General features: G+C 36.1%; 1 protein-coding gene across 1 annotated transcript in view; it reads right to left on the bottom strand.

The window, feature by feature from the left end:
- Nucleotides 1-20,684, bottom strand: part of BTBD8 (BTB domain containing 8) — a 104,513-nt gene that overhangs the window by 33,174 nt on the left and 50,655 nt on the right. Inside the window, exons 5-7 of the mRNA XM_032867121.1 lie at nucleotides 13,604-13,693; nucleotides 4,577-4,657; nucleotides 3,252-3,348 (exon numbers count right to left, since the gene is read on the bottom strand). Coding sequence (XP_032723012.1) covers nucleotides 3,252-3,348; nucleotides 4,577-4,657; nucleotides 13,604-13,693 — 268 coding nt within the window. The remainder of the gene's footprint in view (nucleotides 1-3,251; nucleotides 3,349-4,576; nucleotides 4,658-13,603; nucleotides 13,694-20,684) is intronic.

The following is a 20,684-nucleotide window of genomic DNA, read 5'->3' as shown; positions in this document are numbered from 1 at the left end:
CAAATGAAAGAACAAAACAAAATCACAGCAAGTGAGCTAAACAAAATGGAGATAAGTAATATGCCTGAAAGAGAATTTAAAGTAAAGGCCATAAAGACACTTGCTGGACTTGAAAAAGAATGGAGGACCTCACTGAGACCCTCGACAAAGAGAAAAAACAAAACAAAACAAAAAATCAGAGATGAAGAACTAAATAACTGAAACTAAAAACATAGTAGATGGAATAAATACTAGAGGAAGCAGAAGAACAAACCAATGACCTAGAAGACAGAATAATGGAAAGCCTATAATAACTATACATACTCATAAACATATTAAAAACTAGAGGCAATGGTCCAAAGGATTTCCCTAGAAGAGATTATTTTTAAAATGCTATATGTAATTGGTTAATTGAAGAATCTTAGCTCAGAGATACTAAGATAAAACTTTTTTCCCAAGTAGTGCTGGCAACTATGCTGTGTCAAACTCCCTTTTTTTCCCATCCCTTAATGATATTATGGACAAATTCTAGTACTTTCTGGTTATTTTTGGTACTGGAATTCAGCACAGTACTGTTTAAACACCTATCTTATATTTTACCTTATATCTTTCTCTCCCCCATCACTTACTACATTCACAGGTGGGGAGATCTGGAATAGGGAATAGAGAGAATGGTCTGTTCCCCTGCTCCTCCATTTTCTGGGTCTAACTCTCGTGGAAGAGGGCTACGGATGGCCATATAACTAATCAGACACAACATTGCAGTAGGTTGATGTCACTGAGTTTGCTCTAATTAAGATGTTGATGGACTTTGCTGATGACTCTTTTAGGAGTAGACTTCACCCTAGCTTCTCAGTGGATAAAGATTCTTCTAGTGGTTCATGATGCACAGTGCTTCCCTAGGTGGGACACAGCATCATTTGACCCTGTACCAGCATCCTCTAATCTTCACAGAACCACTAAGGTCCTCTTCCTTCCCTATCTACCATGTTAACTGGGGTGTAGAGCAGATGCCCCATACTCTCTTCTATATATGACAATAGGAATTGTCCTTAATAACCAAGCTAGTACTGGCTTCTCCCTTTAGAAATCCCCACATTTGAGTATACTCTCACTGGTTTCTCGGGCGTATTCCAGACTCTCCAAGAAATCTCTTACCATTTTATTCTTTTTTTTTTCTGAACTTTTTTTTAAAAGATTTTATTTATTCATTTGATAGAGAGAGAGAAAGATAGAAGGAGGCAGAGGGAGAGGGAGAAGCAGACTCCCCGCTGAGCAGAGAGCCTGATGTGGGGCTTGATCTTAGGACCCTGGGATCACGACCTGAGCTGAAGGCAGATGCTTAACTGACTGAGCCACCCAGGTGCCCCATTTTCTTTTATTCTTAAATGGAAACTCCAGAGTGGGTTGATTTTATACATGTGGTATATGTCCATCTGAGGGTAATACCTATCTCCTCACTGCAGATACCCTCTATCTTTAATCTTTATTCAGGATATGTTTGTATCTCCCTCCTAACTTTAATTTGGCTGGGAAGATGGGGGAAGCAGATGAATGAGAAGGAAAATCTTTCATCAAAATCCTTAATCCTTCGCCTTCTACAAAGTTGAGGACACCACGGACCACTCTTCCTCTTCTAGTTCCCTTACTTCTAACAACTGGAGTGAATGACTGATTAAAGTTAGCTGAGGAGTTTATAACTGTTTCTCTGTAAACTCCGAGTGGGTGGTAGTGGAGGTGGTGCTATATGCAACTATTCATGGGGTGGTTTCTCAGCTACAACTTATACAGATGTAGGCAAAGTCCTACCTAACACAAAAATCTAAATTTAAATGTTATTCAAATTATTAAAATTACCTAATTACAATTCATACAATGCATACTGTGGTCTCAAGTACCCAGTAAGAAGGAAATGTTGAGGGGTACCTGGGTGGCTCAGTCATTAAGCATCTCTTTTCAGCTCAGGTCATGAAACCAGGGTCCGGGATTGAGCCCTGCATCGGGCTCTCTGCTGTGTGGGAACCCTACTTCTCCTCTCCTACTCTTCTTGCTTGTGTTCCCTCTCTTACTGTGTCTCTCTCTTTCATATAAATAAATAAAATCTTAAAAAATTTTTTAAAAAAAGGAAATGTTAATGTAAAACAATTCTTTTAAGATTTGTTTTTCTGGGGTCACCTGGGTGGCTCAGTGGGTTAAACTTCTGCTTTTGGCTCAGGTCATGATCTCAGGGTCCTGGGATCGAGCCCTGCATCTGACTCTCTGCTCAGCAGGGAGCCTGCTTCCCCCTTTCTCTCTGCCTGCCTCTCTGCCTACTTATGATCTCTGTCAAATAAATAAATAAATAATCTTAAAAAAAAAAAAGATTTGTTTTTTCTGTTGATTATAAAAGTAATACACAGGGGCGCCTGGGTGGCTCCAGTCAGTTAAGCGTCTGCCTTCAGCTCAGGTCATGATCCCAGGGTCCTAGGATCAAGGCCACATCAGGCTCCTTGCCCAGTGGGGAGCTTACTTCTCCCTCTCCCTCTGTCCCTCCCCCAATGCTCATGCTCTGTCTCTCTCTCTTCCCCTCTCAAATAAATAAAATATTAAAAAAAAGTAATACATGACCATTGTAGAAAATTTAGAAAATGTAGAAGAGCATAAATTAAAGAAAATAAAAAATAACCTATCAGTCACAGAGTAAATTAAAACAATGGAGAATCTAAGAATAATGTACAAAATGGCATCTGTACAAATGCATAGTATGAGATCCTTCCTTAGACAATAAATTTATGTTTGCATAAACTAAAGTTAAAGTTAGTATTCCTATTCCACCTGGGGAGACTGAGAGAAATATATTCCACCCCAAGTACATGCTATAAAGAGAAGTCAGAGGAAGGAATAGTGTACTTTCAGGGAAAAGAATCAATGAAACACTTGTGATAAATGTGTTTGATAAATGGAGAAGGTAACTTTGGTCCTTGACTGTCTTCTCTTAATTCCAAACCTTGACTGAGTGCCAGATGTATATTCTACCTTTAAATTATAAAGGATGCTCCTATGTCATCTTGATAAACCCATGTGAATTTTATTTTAGCTAAATAATCTGAATTAATTTCTGGTTTTTGGCAAACATACCATACAAGCTGTTTCTCAACAAGAGTTCCCATAAATTAAACTGACTTAATATTTTAAGACTGAAAGCACTATTCACTACCAGAGTAAAAAATCTAGTAGGTAATAATGGGTGACTTTAAGCATTGGGTAAAAGATTTCTGAGACTCAATAATTACCTTCTGAAAGAAATTACAGTAATCTCTTCTTAAAATATAGATTGCTACTTCTTTTAGTCCTTCCAGTCCATACATATCAGCCATATTGAGTATCTGACTAAAATAAAAATAGATACACTGTTAAATCTCCAATTTAAAAACTAAGAAATAACACACAATAATTTCCTAATAATATATAGTCTGTTTAGAAAAAATAATAATCTGAATTATTTTAACTCTAACTCCCTCTGCTATATAATAAATATCCTTTATGGGTAATAAAAAGGACACAGGTCAAAAGTTGAAAGCACTGTCACATGACTTGGTTAGTGGAGAATAACAAGAAGTAAATTTGGAGGTGTTTCAATCAAAATCCCCTCATATTTTCAGTGACATATATATCAAAGTTCAGGAAGCTGCTTCAAAGGCTGTAAAAGTTACAAAACTCTTTGCAACAAATTTGTATAATAAAAACTTACTTGGGAGAAGGGTAATTAATTGATGCTTACCATAATGAAAATCCCTATCAATGACCCTGAGATTAGAAACAGTATCCAATGACTCATAGTTTCCACTGCTTCTTTCATTTGGCAAGTTTATTTCCCAGCACCACACTTACTTTAGGTATTTAGGAAACCGACAAGCCTTGAGAGCATGATAAAATTTCATATAGGTTTCCAGGGGGGAAAACTTCAGTACTTAATCCCTGTGACTCATGACACCTTCCCTCCAAAATCATATTTATCCAGTTTGTACTTAAAGGAACCAATGAAAATTTAAATTAAAGGAGCAGCTTTCATTTGTTTGATATTAGAACAGCAATAAAAGAAGAGGACATAAAAAAAATTAGAAGAGCAAGGTATATTTCACTTTCCAGAATGATTTTAGCAACCTAGATGGCATTTCACTGAAGAGCACCATAACCATTGTTGGTCTTCAGGGTACCTATATTCTTAATTTTAAGGTTTTTCTTTTTTCCTTTTCTTTTGCTGCTTAACAGAGTAATCCTAAAATTTAAAAATAAAGTAGTAAGATAAATGTTCAAAATTTGATAAAGATTCAATTTTACTTTATAAAAATCTGTTTCTATTTTCCAAAACAAATATAAGCATTTTTGAACAAAATAAGAGTCAAATACTTTTCTTAGTCTTCTGTGAATTGCTAGATCATCTTTTCTTCTAAATAAGGTGATCTACTGTATTTAGATATTCCCAACACACAAGATATGGCAAAATAATAAAAGCGAAGCTTTTACTTCACTGATACTTTACAACATAGCTCAACAAAGCAGAAACCACAAAGTATTAATACTTTTACATTTAAAATCACTAAAAAGTAATACATACCCAACATTAGCTTTGTCTGGAAAGTCCAAGGTTCCTCCATATATAAAATGCATCATAACAGTCATTTCTACATGGTTTATACTGAAAAATAAAAGAAAACTTAATTCGAATCCAGAAATAATTAAAGTTTAACTGATATCAATGATACATTCTATTTTCTCATAAAATTTTAGCCAAGATAAAGTTTTAATCTCACTTTTATCTGAAGAATATATTCTTCAAATAATATCCATGCAGTTATTCCATTAATCTAAAATTAAGTATAAGTGCAGCTATAGATTTTTATATGTTACACAATGTTATGAGTATGTTATTAAATCACTGGTACCTGTCGAGCATCTTCTGTAATGAACTTTTATTATTTGATTGATTGATTGATTGATTGATTTGACAGAGAAAGCGAGAGAACACAAGCAGGGAGAACAGCAGAGGGAGAGGGAGAGCAGACTCCCTACTGAGCAGAGAGCCCATAAATGGTCTCAATCCCAAGACTGTGGGATCATGATTTGAGCTGAAGGCAGATATTTAATCAACTGAGCCACCCAGGTGCCCCTGTAACAAACTTTTAGAGTTAGAAGGGATCTGAGAAGTCACAATACAATCTCTCGCTCATTAGGAAATCCTCTCCCCAGCATTACTGGCAAATGGCCTCTGGTCTTCTTAAAGCCCCAGATAAACAACTCTATCCACTAGAAAGATTCTTGTTATGCTGTACAGATTTCTGAATTTGTAATACCTATCCAGCTTCTCTAGTTTGACCAACATCCCTGTGACATAGATGAAAAGTAAAGACATGACTTAAGAAGTAGCCTGGAGTGATAATTTTTATGTCCTACTGACTACTGGATCTCAAACTGAATTCATGGCCTCCTTCCTCTTTCCCACCTCCCCCAGTACCCCAGATTCAGTCTCCTTTCTGCTATTCCCATTTTGTTCATAGTACTGTTATAGGGCTTCTTGCATCTTGTCTCACCCTCTGCCTCTGTGCCAAGGGGACCGAATTATCTGGTTCATGGGCAACAATCACTGGTCATTGGTCAGGAGGAACTCAAGATGAGAGGTAACTGGATTTCCTTTTTCCTTCTTCTCTGCTGAACAAGTGTGAAGAAATGATTGGGAAGAAGTGCATCTACTACAAATGTCACACTTACTTTCAGGTGGGTTGTCATAGAAGGGACACAGTAAGCAAGTAAACTTTGGTTCTTGCATTAACACACATTTTACTGCTTTAACAGTTTTTATCAGTAATAAAGGAAATTTAGGGCACCTGGCCAGCTCAGTTAAGTATAGACCCTTGATTTTGGCTTAGGTCATGATCTCAGAGTCATGAGATGGAGCCCTCATAGGACTCTATGCTCAGTGGGAAGTCTGCTTGAGATTCTTTCCCGCTCTCTCTCCCTCTACCCCACCCTTGGTTGCACACACATTTTCTCTAAATTAAATAAATAAAATCTTTAAAAAATAGCAACAGAAATGCTTTCTTACTTCATCTGCTAGTTCTCTCATATTATTTTGAACAGGAATAAAGTATATGATTTGCCCACCTCAACTCTAATACCATCTAGATTATAAACTATAAACCTAGAGTCTGAGATTCTTCTTAATTCCCTCCCTCATTATATCCCATCACTTATACCTTCAAAAATTCTTCAAATCAGCCTCTTCTATTTCTCTTCTAACTACTCTGGGTTAGCCTCTTATTTTCTCTCATCTATACTATGATTACACGTTCTCTCTCATGGGGGTTTCCTACCTGAAGTAATCCTTTCATATCCCATTCCCATACTGGTATTAGAGGGAAAACCCTTCCACAATTCTCCACAGCCCATAGAAAAAAAGTCCAAATTCCTTAGCTTGGTATATAGTGTTCTTTTATCATCTGACCTCTAGTTCTCCCTCTCTAGCAACTGTTCCAAGATAAATGAACTACTCATTTCCTATACCTGAACTACTTATAATTCCTTATACATCTATGCCTTAGTACAACTGTTCACTGTTTACTGTTTAAAATGCTGTCCCTTTCTACTTATTTAATTTTTCAGACACTAGACATGTGGCTCTTTATCTCTGAATGTTTCTTAATGTCCCCAAAGGAAAAAAAAAATTGCTGAATGGTAAACAGTAATCACTAACATTCATTGAGCACTTATGAGCCAGCCACTGACCTAATAAGTATTTTGAACGCCATTTGCTCATTTAATCGTCATAATAACTCAACAACATGTATTATTATTATTATAAATGAAAAACTGAAATTAAGTAACTTGCCCATAGCCAAATGGCTAGTGATACACTATAATTTAAGTCCAGGCCGACTGACTCTAAAGTGTAGGCTCTAAAGCAGTACACTACACTATACGTTTCCATTATCACATTTATCAAACTGACTTGTAATATTTTTGTTTACACATTTGTTTCTCCTTCTAGACTAAGTTCTGTTAGGGCAGGCTGTGTCTTAGATTCATTCTTGCATTTCCAGTAGCAGCTGAATGTCAGCATTCATTCAATACCCCCCAGAATGAGAAGAATTTTCTTCATTCACACAATATAGGAGCTCTGCAGTGGAATCAGTGGGAACAGTGCTGATAGGATTCCCACAGTTTTTAAAGCATTGTATCTAATATCTGCTAAAGGAAAGAAAGAAGGCAGGCAAGAAAAAAAGAAATAAAGTCCCACAGGGTAGGACTCAGAAAAGTGTCTGATTCTATTGACTTTATATAACATATGCTCAGTAAATGTTTGAAGAATGTTTAATGAATGGCTTATTAAGGCACTTATGGCATCTTCCTAACCCTTCAGAGGAATATTGCATTGAAAATACACAAGTATTTTTCAATTAATTTTATACAAATTTACTGTCTTCTACGATGGCTAAGTACTGGTTTCTGCTGATTAAGAAACTCCACATCTTTAATACTTAGGAAAAAAGTTAAATCTCTACATATTCTCATTTTTGTATTATGGATATGAGAAGATTTGGTCTCAGAATAATTATGCCACATTAATTGTAGTCTTTTAATCTAGAACACTAGCATAATTACTAGAATCTATACTATTCCATGCACCTTCCCTCAAAATTTCAAGGGCCATTCTTATTGTTAGTGAGAACTGGTCATTTATGTTTAAATAACAGTTTCTTTCAAGACTTGACATATTTAAGTAAAAGATAACAATGACTAAATAAAAACAAAAGTAGTTTTGTTAAAATAAATTGCAAACTCTAGACATTTGAGCTTATATATCAATAACATGATAGTTATAAAAATGACAAGAAACCATTTTCCTGCAGCTTTACAGATGTTTTACTAAACTGCATTCTCATTACATTGTTGTAAGTCATTTGCATTTTTACTAAAAGTATTTATAATGACATAATCAACTGGCCTAGAAAAACAACAAGTCACTTCAAAAGCCTACAGTTTAAATGGAAAGACTGAAAGCACTATCACCATTTAAATGTTTACTGTTTAAAATGCTATCCCTCTCAGAATAAAAGCTTTTAGGATATAAAAACATTGCATAGACTCAAGGAGAAAAATCTATTAGAGCTCTAAGACCAGAGAATAAACATGTACCTCATCTGCTAAAATCTCTGTGCTTCATGTGTGCTTCCTGAAGTTTAAGGATTCTTTGTGTGTGGGCTAAAGTAATATAAGGACTCACTCATAAGTTAGCTCATTCACATTCAATATTTATTGAATGATAGGCTCTATTCTAGACCTTGAGGCTATAAGCAGCTTACATTTTAGAGGGAGGACTTGGAGAGTAAATATATAAACAAAGATATAAAGAAGACAATTTTAAGAGTGAAAAGTGCCATGAAAATAACACAATAGGATAACATAAAAGGGGGTAACTGGAGATTTGGGCTATAGTTAACTTTTGGTGGGACAGTATGGAAAAAAACCGAGAGGCCAGATCATATAGGATCTTACAGTTTGTGCTAAAGATTTGGGTTTGATTTTAACTGTGATGAGGAGGCACTGAACAATTTTGGTCAGAAGAGAAATCTATCTAGTTTATATTTCAGAAGATCATCCTGAAAATTCAGTGCAATCCCAGGAATCTCCAAGGGAGTTGAGAAAATCCAAATTTATGCTCCAAAGCCCCAAGTCACCACTGAAAGACTTCTATTTACATAAGATGTAAGTATGTGGAGTTAGTTATATTGGCTGTGGTTCAATTTCCAGTGCAGGATGTGGAAAATTTCCCCCTCTTCCACCAAAACTGGAGGACTTCCTTTTACCTCCCAAAACCATGGCATAGGTAGAACTAGGATTAGGGACTCTGCTATTCCTACCTCAATTTATTGAAGGCTGTCCCTCTTGAAAAATATCATGTGCATTATGTCTATGAGTTACCAATTCATTAAAAACACTATGATTCTTTTCTGTAAGGAAAGACAGGATTTCATTCTAATCTACTGCAAAAAACATACTGCATACATTGCAATATAACAATGGCACAGTTCCAAAAAGGGGTGCTGATCAAGCAAAGCAGGCATTGCTGTCCTGGTATTGGTAATGGCCCTTACTTGAACCCTTTTCTCGCTAGAAAATGAGAATAATCTAATCTAGGGAAAAAGAAAAGACAAATATTAGTAAACATTATATACTACATACTAAGTACTATCTTGTTTAATCCTTTCAATAACCTCAGGAAACTCAGGTAAGGCAAGCAATGTCCCTAAACTCATGTAACAAGTTAGGACTGATGTTGGACTGTCTATAATGACACCAAAGTCCATGATCTTTCTACTATACTACATTACCCATGGAAACATCTACCCAAGTTTACCCATAAGCTAATGTGAAGTAAGAACTGTTCTGTAGGTTACTTTGGTATAACATAAAAATTCCTGGGGCACCTGGGTGGGTTAAGCTGCTGCTTTCGGCTCAGGTCATGATCTCAGGGTCCTGGGATCAAGTCCTGCATTGGCTCAGGTCATGATCTCAGGGTCCTGGGATCAAGTCCCGCATCGGGAATCTCTGCTCAGCAGGGAGCCTGCTTCCCTCTCTCTCTCTCTGCCTACTTGTGATCTCTATCAAATAAATAAATAAAATCTTTTAAAAAAATATATAAAAAGTCCAAAAAGTTGTGATTTTTAATTTTTTTTTCAAGCTTTATTTATTTATTTTGGAGAGACAGAGACTCTGTGTGTGTGTCTATGTATGTGCAGGAGTGGGGGGAGGGGCAGAAAGAGAGGAAGAGAAAGAATTCTTCAAGCAGACTCCCCTCTGAGTACGAAGCCTGATGAGGGGCGCAATCTCACACCCACTGAGATCATGACTTGAGCCGAAACCAAGAGCCAACTGCTCAACTAAAACAAGTTTAGCTACTTATATTTGGCTTTCCCTTGAGCAAGCTACTAAAGTTGGTCAGTGGTAGTCAAGCCAGATTATAAGAGGAGATATTTATCCATCATATCCATCATTATCAAGAATGGAAAATTACATGTAAGGGAGTGGAGACCACTAGTTTATGGTACTATTTCTTTCTTGTCTATGGACCTCTTAAATAGGCTTCACCTTCAAAAGGCTGTGGGTTTTGAATGTTTGATTTGATCACTCATGAGGGCTGATTAGGGACTGCTTTTATTCCTACAGCTTAACTCCAAGGTCATCTTAAACAATATAAAACAGATAAAAGTGGAGCAGCTAAGGTTGAAGGAGTGCCCCTTCACATACACATTTCCCCTGAGATCCCAATCCCATACCACATGTTCCCTAACATACCTGCCAAGAACTTTAGGGTCCTATAGGATAAGGTTTGAAAATCACTGATCTAAACAGTGGAGCAGAAGAGTAGTCTGCACTAACTCAAGAGTTCCTATGCCAGTGGGAAAGTTCCATATTCTCCAGTGACTGTGGTGGAATGGACACTGAATTAAGTATCAAAAACCATGTGATTTATATTTGGCATGGGCTTCAGCACTTATTTAGGAGGTGACTCCAGGAAGATATTTAATTTAACTGATCTTGTTTTTATTCATCTGCAATATATGAATACACCTGCTCTCTGAAACACTGATTCTAAAAATTAAGTGCATAGTAAATGTGGAAGAAGCCCAGAAAATACATGGTGTTACTGTAAGGTATTACTACTGCTGAGGACAGAATCTATTTGGAGAAAGGAAGAAAGAGTTACATAACAGGCATCAGATAGTAGAAGCTGTCACTAAACCTATAAGGGACTAAGATTTCTTCCAGGAAAAAAATTAGACACGTGCTTTCTCTAAATTACTTTCCCTTGCTGTAGAATTAAGATCCCATAATCATATCCTTCTTTTGACTTTCATCTCACACAGAATCATGTGATGTTTTAACAAATGTCAAAAGTTGCATTTTTGAGTCAAATTAGTGTTATCTCTCTATTTAAATTTCTATTGAATTCAGTTCTAATGAGAGTGGATTGACAGTTCTTTAAAATAATGTCTAAAAAATCTGAAACATAGTCCCTGGACAAGTTTCCAAAATTATACCAGTGTAGACTCTGGCCTCTACTAGTACTATTCTTCTTTCTATATTCAGTGGATATTTTAAATTCATCATAAAAAAAGAGATCTTATCAGTAGGATATATACATTTCAGATTGTTTTTCAATAGTGATGATAAAATTTCACTGCTCCATCTATACATTCCTTTTACCCACAGGATAATAAACTCTTTAGGTTGGCATATAAAATCTTCCATAATCAGAAACCACTTGGTTGCCAAAGGCAGGGGGTAGGAGGGTGGGCGAAAGGTAAAGGTGTTCAAGAGGTATAAATTTCTAGTTATAAGACAAATCCTAGGGATATAATTTATAGCATGGTAAATATAGTTAACAATACTATATTATGTATATGAAACTTGCTAAGAGAGTACATTTAAAAAATTCTCATATGAAAAATACATGTTGTAATATATACATAAATCAAATCATTACGTTGTATACCTGAAACGAATACAATGTTAAATATCAATTACTTCTCAGTTAAAATTTGTTTAAATAAGTTTAAAAAAAAGAGCAGCCCAGATGGAAAAATAGGGAAACAGGGTTACTTAGAGTAAATATTTTTTTTTTAACATCACCAAAGCAATTCATGTAATGTTTTAATGCTGTAGTAGCGAGGGACAGAAAAACAGAAGAAAAACAAACCTGTCATATGTGGGTGGAGGTCAAATTAGTTAGAGAGGAAGTTCCTTTTAGTAGCAATATCAAGTAAAAAGTTGGTGACTATATGCAATTTTACATCATCCATTATTGTCTCTTTATTTCACTAGTCTTTTTTTTTTTCTTTAAAAAACACACTGTAATAAGGGCATCCACATAATTCCATGGATACATAATTGAAATCACTAATGGTGGCAGCTGGTGAAACTACATCCAAAAGACAGGTTGCAAAATACATTTAGATATGTGTATTGAAACTGTAGTAGTATAATTAAAACACAATCTTCAAAGGGCCCTAGTATGAAGAAAATGGGGTTGGGCCCTTTTGCATGTGTTTGATTTCTACTAAATGAATAAAATATGAAAAAAAGGACAAAATAAAAACATATTATATATTCTTATAAATAATATTTCAAGACTCCATCTTTTATAGAGTGAGAAATTACAAAATGATAAGCATTTGGATATCTGTTCTGCAACCAAGAATCAAGATCATAGGCCAGGGTGACAAATAAATGGTAAGACTTTATCAATACTTTCCATGCATCCCTTGTCATGGAATTGCCACTATCACTATTCTACACCCAAACCTCTGGCTAAGATGCAGGGCTGAGAGGTTCCCTCAGAACTCCCAGGCAATTTTCCTACTGAGAAAACCCTCCCCCATACTACAGAATCTCACAGGGATCATCTGTGACCAAAAAAGGTTCCTTCTTACCATTTAAGGTACTAGTTCATCTTTCATAACTATCTTGGCAGTTTATATAAACTGCCACTATTGTGCAGATTCACCATTGCCTCATGGTAGGTCAATGAAATCCACACCTATCCAAGTTATTCTTAAAAAAAAAAAAAAAAGTAAAGAAACTACCTTTTGTAGACTGAATATTTACAGCCCCACCCACTCAAATTGATATACTGAGGCCTGAATCTCCAACGTGGCTATATTTAGAAATGCGGCTTATAAGGAATTAAGGTTGACTGAGGTAATAGGGTGGGGCCCTCCCTAATGTACTAAAATTAGTGTTCTTGGGGCACTTAGGTGGCTGTTGGTGAAGCATCTGCCTTCGGCTCAGATAATGATCCCAAGATCCTGGGATGGAGCCCTACATCAGGCTCCCTGTTCAGCAGAGAGCCTGCTTTCCCCTCTCCCTCTGCCTGCCGCCCCGCCTGCTTGTGCAGTCAAATAAATAAATAAATAAAGCATTAAAAAAAAATTAGGGGGACCTGGGTGGCTCAGTTGTTAAGCATCTGCCTTTGGCTCAGGTCATGATCCCAGGGTCCTGGGATGGAGCCCCACATCAGGCTCCCTGCTCAGCAGGAAGCCTGCTTCTCCCTCTCCCATTCCTATTCCTTGTGTTCCCTCTCTTGCTGTCTCTCCCTCTGTCAAATAAATAAATAAAATCTTTTAAAAAATTTTAAAATAAAATAAAACCAAGGTCCTTATATAAGATACACCAGAGAGCTCTCTCTCTCTCCCTCTTGCTTCTTTTCATCTCCCCATGCCCCCATGCACTAAGGAAAGGCCATTCAATTAAGCTCATACAAAGAACCAGCTGTCTGCAACCCTAGTAAGAGCTCTCACAAGACACAAACCTTGCTGGCACTCAGATCTTGCCAAACTGTGAGAAAATAAATTTCTGTTATTTAAGCCACCTAGTAGTGGTATTTTGTTATAACAGTCTGAGAAGACTGACACATTATCTCTATTACTAAATGCTTCATATAACTCTCATTTTCAGAAAATGTACTTTGATGAATTCCACAACATGAGAAACATTTCATTGAACACATGGGGAAATCAGATTCATAAAAAGTGCTTTGTATGAAGTATTATTTGTAGGCAAGCTGCCTTGTAAGAATTATGCTTACCCTTGAAGAGTTATGTACTCTTGGGAGCTTTCAGCCCAACAGCCACTCAGCATTGCAGCAAAATAACTAGATCTGGCACTTAAAATGGCTCTAAAGGGAAGGGGAGGGAAAAAAACACAGGTAAATATTTATGTACTATGCAAAATATAATTTTTATGAAACTCTACATCTTTTCAAAAAATTTCTTATTTTTTATTAACATATAATGTATTATTTGTTTCAGGGATACAGGTCTGTGACTCATCAGTCTTACACAATTCACAACACTCACCATAGCACATACCCTCCCCAATGTCCATAACCCAGCCACCCTATCCCTCCCCCCCCACCCCCGAGCAACCCTCAGTTTATTTCCTGAGATTAAGAGTCTCCTACAGTTTGTCTCCCTTCCTCGTCCCATCTTGTTTCATTTATTCCCTCCCTACCCCCCCATGGCCCCTCACCCTATCTCTCAAATCCCTCATATCAGAGAGATCACATGATAATTGCCCTCCTCTGATTGACTTATTTCACTTAGCACAATATCCTCTAGTTCCATCCAAGTCATTGCAAATGGCAAGATTTTGGTTTTTGATGGCTGCATAGTATTCCATTGTATATATATCCCACCTCTTCTTTATCCATTCATCAGTTGATAGACATCTAGGTTCTTTCCATAGTTTGGCTATTGTGGACATTGCTGCTATAAACATTTGGGTGCATGTGCCCTTTTGGATCACTCCATTTGTATCTTTAGGGTAAATACCCAGTAGTGCGATTGCTGGGCCGTAGGGCAGCTCTATTTGAGGAACCTCAAATAGAGGAACCTCCATGCTGTTTTTTTGAGGAACAAAAAAACATATTATATATTCTTATATATGAGGAACCTCCATGCTGTTTTCCAGAGTGGCTGTACCAGCTTGCATTCCCATCAACAGTGTAGGAGGGTTCCTTTGAAACTCTAAATCTTAACTCTTTAAACATAATAATCTATTTGTCTTGTTTGTATTTACTGGTAGGATTATAATAATAAAAATTATAAACTTATATTTATACCTAAATTTTGCTTTGTTTTGTTTCTTAGAGAGAGAGCACATGCATGAGTGGGGTGGAGAGGTGGAGGGAGAGGAGAAGGGAGGAGAAAGACAGAGAATCTTAGGAGGTTCCACACCCAGCAGGGAACCTGACATGGGGCTTGATCTCACAAGCCTGAGATCACGACCTGAGCTGAAATCAAAAGTTGGACACAATCAATTGAGGCACCCAGGCACCCTAATATACCTAAATATTTTGGTTATTTAATTAGAACATTAATTCCAATGTCCTTTTTATCTTTTTTATTTTTTCCTTTTAAAGCTCTTTACCTTTAATAATGATTGAAACTGTTTTCATGAGTAAGAGTAATAAATTATTTGCAAATGGAGAAATAACGAACAAAAGCTGTTAATTAACATTTTAAGGGAGTATCAATAAGAAAGGCATTAGAACCGTAAAGGTCCTGAGTTCAAGTTCAGAATTTACCCAATTGTGCCTTAGAAAAGCAGTATCTTAGATGTGAGAAATAATAAAAAAGATATTTTCTTTTGAATTTCATTCTACCTTCTCACATAAAATGTCCATTCATTCTTTAATTCAACAAATATGTATTGATTTCTATTTTGTGCTAGGCACTATTCTAAGTGCTAGGAATAGAGCACTAAAGGAGATACACAGAACAATATTATATTCTAGTGGAGAATGGTATGGGAGAATGGAGAGGTAGAAGGAGAACAAAAATATGCTTCTGGCAATGGTTTACTAGGTTGTCTCAGATCAACACTCCTGAAAACAGCTGGGGAAAAAAGGGAAATACATATAAATATATACATACATAAATATACAGAAATTTTTTTAAGAAAGCAAGAATGATTTGAAAGCATCAGAAAGATACCATCATGGTAGATTTCGAGACAAATTATAAGAGAGAAAACAAAAGAGCTGATCCATTTTTTTTTAAGATTATTTATTTATTTGACAGAGAGAGAGAGAGAGATCACAAGGAGGCAGAGAGGCAGGCAGAGAGGGGGGAAGCAGGCTCCCTGCTGACCAGAGAGCCCAGTGTGGGGCTTGCTCCCAGGACCCTGAGATCATGACCTGAGCTGAAGGCAGACACTTAACCAACTGAGCCACCCAGGCACCCCCCAAGTATTTTTTTTTTTTAAGATTTTATTTATTTGAGAGAGGGAGGCACGGTGAGAGAGGGAACACAAGCAGGGGGAGTGGGAGAGGGAGAAGCAGGCTTCCTGCTGAGCAGGGAGCCCTATGTGGGGCTTGATCCCAGGACCCTGGGATCATGACCTGAGCCGAAGGTATATGCTTACCAACTGAGCCACCTAGGTGTCCCTGACCCAAGTATTTTAGGGAACTTTTTCCATTGAGGCAACTGCCAATATCTCTTATGAACACAGATACAAAAATCCTTAACAAAATATTAGTAAACCAGATCCAACAATCACTCACTACAATCAAGTGGGATTTATTACTGAGATGCAAATGCAAGGGTGATTCAGTAACTGCAAATCAATCAAAGCAATACATCACATCAACACAAGTAGGATAAAATCCATATAATCATTTCAATAGATGCCAAAAAAGCAGTAGGATAAAATCCATATAATCATTTCAATAGATGCCAAAAAAGCATTTGACAAAGTACACCATCCATTCATGATAAAAATCCTCAAGAGAGTAGGTTTAAAGGGAACATACCTCAACGTAAGGGCCACACATAAAAAACACACAGCCATCATCATACTCAATGGTGAGAGAGCTTTCCCCTAAGGTCAGGAACAAGACAAGGATGTCCACTCTCACCACTTTTATTAAACATAGTACTGAAAGTCCTAGTGACAGCAATCGGACAAGAAAAAGAAATAAAAGGTATCCATATTAATGAGGAATAAGTAAAACTGTCACTATTTGCAGATGACATACTATACATAGCAAACCCTAAAGACTCCACCAAAAATCCATTAGAACTGATAAATGAATTCAGTAAGGTCACAGGACATATAATCATTATACAGAAATCCACTGCATTTCTATACACTACTAATGAAGTATCAGAAAGAGAAACAAGAAAACAATCCCATTTATAATTGTAGTAAAAATAGTAAAAGATACTTAGGAATAAACCTAACCAAAGAGGTGAAAGATCTGTACTCTGAAAACTATAAAACACTGAAAACAGAAACTGAAGACAACACAAAAAAATGGAAAGATTCTCCATGCTCATGGATTGGATGGACAAATATTATTAAAATGTCTAGGGGTGCCTGGGTGGCTCAGTCGTTAGGCATCTGTCTTCAGCTCAGGTCATAATCCTGTGGCCTGGGATCAAGCCCCACGTCAGGCTCCCTGCTCAGAGGAGAGTGTGCTTCTTCCTCTCCCACTCCCCCTGCTGTGTTCCTTCTCTCGCTGTCTCTCCCTGTCAAATAAAAAAATTAAATTAAAAATAAAAAACCTTAAAATGCCTATACTACCCAAAGCAATCTACAGATTTAATGCAATCCCTATCAAAATACCAACAGCATTTTTCACTAAATTCAAACAAATAATCTTAAATGTATATGAAACTACAAAAGACTCCTATTAGACAAAGCAATTCTGAAAAAGAACAAAACTGAAGGTATCACAATCCCAGATTTCAAGATATACTACAAAGCTGTAGTAATCAAAAGAGTATGGTACTGGAAAAAATAGACAAATAGATCAACGGAATAGAATAGAGAACCTAGAAATAAACCCATGATTAATCTGGACAAGGATTAATTTTCAACAAGGGAGACAAGAATAGACAATGGGAAAAAAGTCTCTTCAAAAAAATGGTGTTGGGAAATGGGACCGCTACAAGCAAAAGAATGAAACTGGACCACTTTCTCACACCATATAAAAAAATTAACTCAAAATGGATTAAGGACTTAAAAGTGAGACCTGAAAATCCTAGAGAAAAAGAGAAGTGAGACCATAAAAGTCCTAGAAGAGAGCACAGGCAGTTAAATACTCTGACCTCGGCCATAGCTACATTTTTCTAGCTATGTCTCCTGAGGCAAGAGAAACAAAAGCAAAAATAAACTACTGGGACTACATGAAGATAAAAAACTTCCACACAGCAAAGGAAATAATCACCAAAACTAAAAGACAACCTATGGAATAGGAGAAGATATTTGCAAATAACATATCTAACAAAGAGTATCCAAAATACATAAAGAATTTACACAATTCAACACCAAAAAAAACAAACAATCCAAGTTAAAAATGAACAGAAGACATGAACAGATATTTCTACAAAGAAGATGTCCAGATAACCAACAGACACATGAGAACATGCTCAATAGCACCCATTAGCAGGGAAATATAAATCAAAAGCACAGTGACATATCACCTCACACCTGTCAGAATGACTAAAATAAAAAATAAGAGAAACAATAAGTGTCAGAGAGGATATGCAGAAAAAGAACCTCATGCACTGTTGATGGGAACACAAGCTGGTACAACCATTGTAGAAAACAATATGGAGGGTGCTCAAAAAGTTAAAAATAGAGCTATCCTACAATCCAGCAATTACTCTAGTAGATATTTACCCAGGAATACAGAAATGCTAATTCAAAGGGACACAAGCACCCCAATGTTTAAAGCAGTATTTTCTACAATAGCAAGATTGAAGGAAGCAGCCCAAGTTTTCACTGACAGATTAATGGATAAAGAAGAGGTATATATATTATTTAATGGGAATGACATCTTACCATTTGCAACAACATGGACGGCGCTAGACAGTGTTAATGCAAAGTCAAATAAGCCAGCTGGAGAAAGACAAATACTGTATGATTCCACTCATATGTGGAATTTAAGAAACAAAACAAAGGAAAAAAGAGGACACATACCAAAAAGCAGACTATTAACTATAGAGAACAAACAGATGGCTACCAGAGGGGAGGAAGGGAGGAGGATGACTGAAGTAGGTGAAGGGGATTAACAGCACAACTTACCATGATGAGCACTGAGTAATGTACAGAATTGTTGAATCACTATATTGTACACCTGAAGCTAATATAACACTGTATGATAACTACAGTGGAAATAAATTTTTAAATTTTTAAAAATTAAAAAGAAACTCATCAAATTGGACTTTTAACTGAATTTGATTATATGTGAATTCTAAACATATTAAACTTAACTATAAGAAAAGAATAAAAATAAAACCTACTTAAGAAAGAAAATTACAGGCCAAGATGACTTCCCCAGTAAAGTCAAATAAGCATTTAAAGAAGATATAAAATCAATCATCCTCAAATAAATTTTTATTAAAAATAAAATAGAAAAAAAAGAAGAAATACTTTTCAACTCATTTTATGAAGCCAACATAATCTTGAGACCTAAACCTAACAAGAACAATACAAAAAAGGAAAATCATGGGTCAACTTGTCTCAGAAATATAGATGAAAATATATTCAACAAAATATTAGCAAGCTGAATCCAGCAATAAATACATTGAATAAAATATCATAATCAAGTTGAAATTATTATAGGAATGCAAGATTGCTTTAACATTTCAGATTCAAGCAATGTAATCTAGCATGTTAACAAAATAAAGGAGAAAAACTGTGATCATTAAAATAGATGCAGAAAAGCGTTTGACAAAATTCACCAATTTATGACTTTAAAAATTTAGGCAATTCCAATCAAAATCTCAGAAAGCTACTCTATAGATATTGACAAAGTGATTCTAAAATTTATATTAGGGGTGCCTGGATGGCTCGGTGGCCTAAATCCTCTTGGGATCGAGCCCCACATCAGGCTCTCTGCTCAGGAGGAAGCCTGCTTCCTCGTCAATCTCTGTCTGCCTCTCTGCCTACTTGTAATCTCTGTCAAATAAATAAATAAAATTTTTTTTAAAAGTTGAAAATTTATATTAGAGGGGCACCTGGGGTGGCTCAGTCAGTGAAGCATCTGCCTTTGGCTCAGGTAATGATCCCAGGGTCCTGGGATGGAGCCCCATGTGGGGCTCCCTGCTTAGTAGAAAGTCTGCTTCTCCCACCGCCTCTGCCTCTCCTCCCACCTCATGTGCACTCTCTCTCTCACTCTTGCTCATTCTCACTCTATCTCAAATAAATAAAATAAATAAAATATTTTTTAAAAATTAAATAAATAAAATTTATATGGAAAGGCAAAAAAACAAAACTAGCCAATAAAAACTGGAAAGGAAGAACAAAGTTGGAGGATTCCGACTACCTGATTTCAAGAGAAACTATATAGTTAACGGTACTCATGACATCATGTACTGTTGAAAGAAAAGATGCATAGATCAGAGGCCAGAAACAGATCTACACTAATATAGTTAACTGAGTTTTGACAAAAGCACCATGGCAATTTAATGGAGAAAGGATAGTCTTTTCAAGAAATGGTTCCAGAACAATTGGACATCCACATAGAAAAAAGTAAACCTAGACAGAGACCTTTTACTTACACAAAAGTTAACTCAAAATTCATCAGAGGTCTAAATATAAAATACAAAATATAAAATACAAAACCCGATCTTGGGTTTGGTGATGAATTCAGATACAATATTAAAATACGAAGAAAAGAAAAAGAAAAAGAAAAAGAAAAAGAAAGAAAGAAAGAAAGAAAGAAAGAAAGAAAAGAAAAGAAAGGAAAGGAAAAAGAAAAAACTGTTAAGTTCGATTTTATTAAAATTAAAAACTTAACTGAGGGCTGCTGTGAGGGGAGAGATAGAGTAGTGGGGTGATGGACATTGCGGAGGGTATGTGCTATGGTGAGTGCTGTGAATTGTGTAAGACCGATGATTCACAGACCTGTACCCCTGAAACAAATTATATATTGTACATTATATGTTAATTTTTTTAAAAAGTAGAACCCAATGGAAAAAGAAATTAAAAACTTTAGCAGGACAACTACAATCAGTAATATTTTATTATATATTTGAAAGTTGCCAAAAAAGTAAATCTTAAGTTTTCACCACAAGGGAAAAAAATTTTTTTTGTAACTTTGTATGATGATGGATGGTAACTAGATTTGGTGATCACTTCACTATGTATACAAATAT

The sequence above is a fragment of the Lontra canadensis genome, unplaced genomic scaffold (assembly GCF_010015895.1).
Source record: "Lontra canadensis isolate GAN:19392208 unplaced genomic scaffold, GSC_riverotter_1.0 scaffold33, whole genome shotgun sequence".
Taxonomy (NCBI): domain Eukaryota; kingdom Metazoa; phylum Chordata; class Mammalia; order Carnivora; family Mustelidae; genus Lontra; species Lontra canadensis.
The sequence above is the reverse complement of the archived record's forward strand: the minus strand, read 5'-3'. Positions and strand labels throughout refer to the sequence as shown.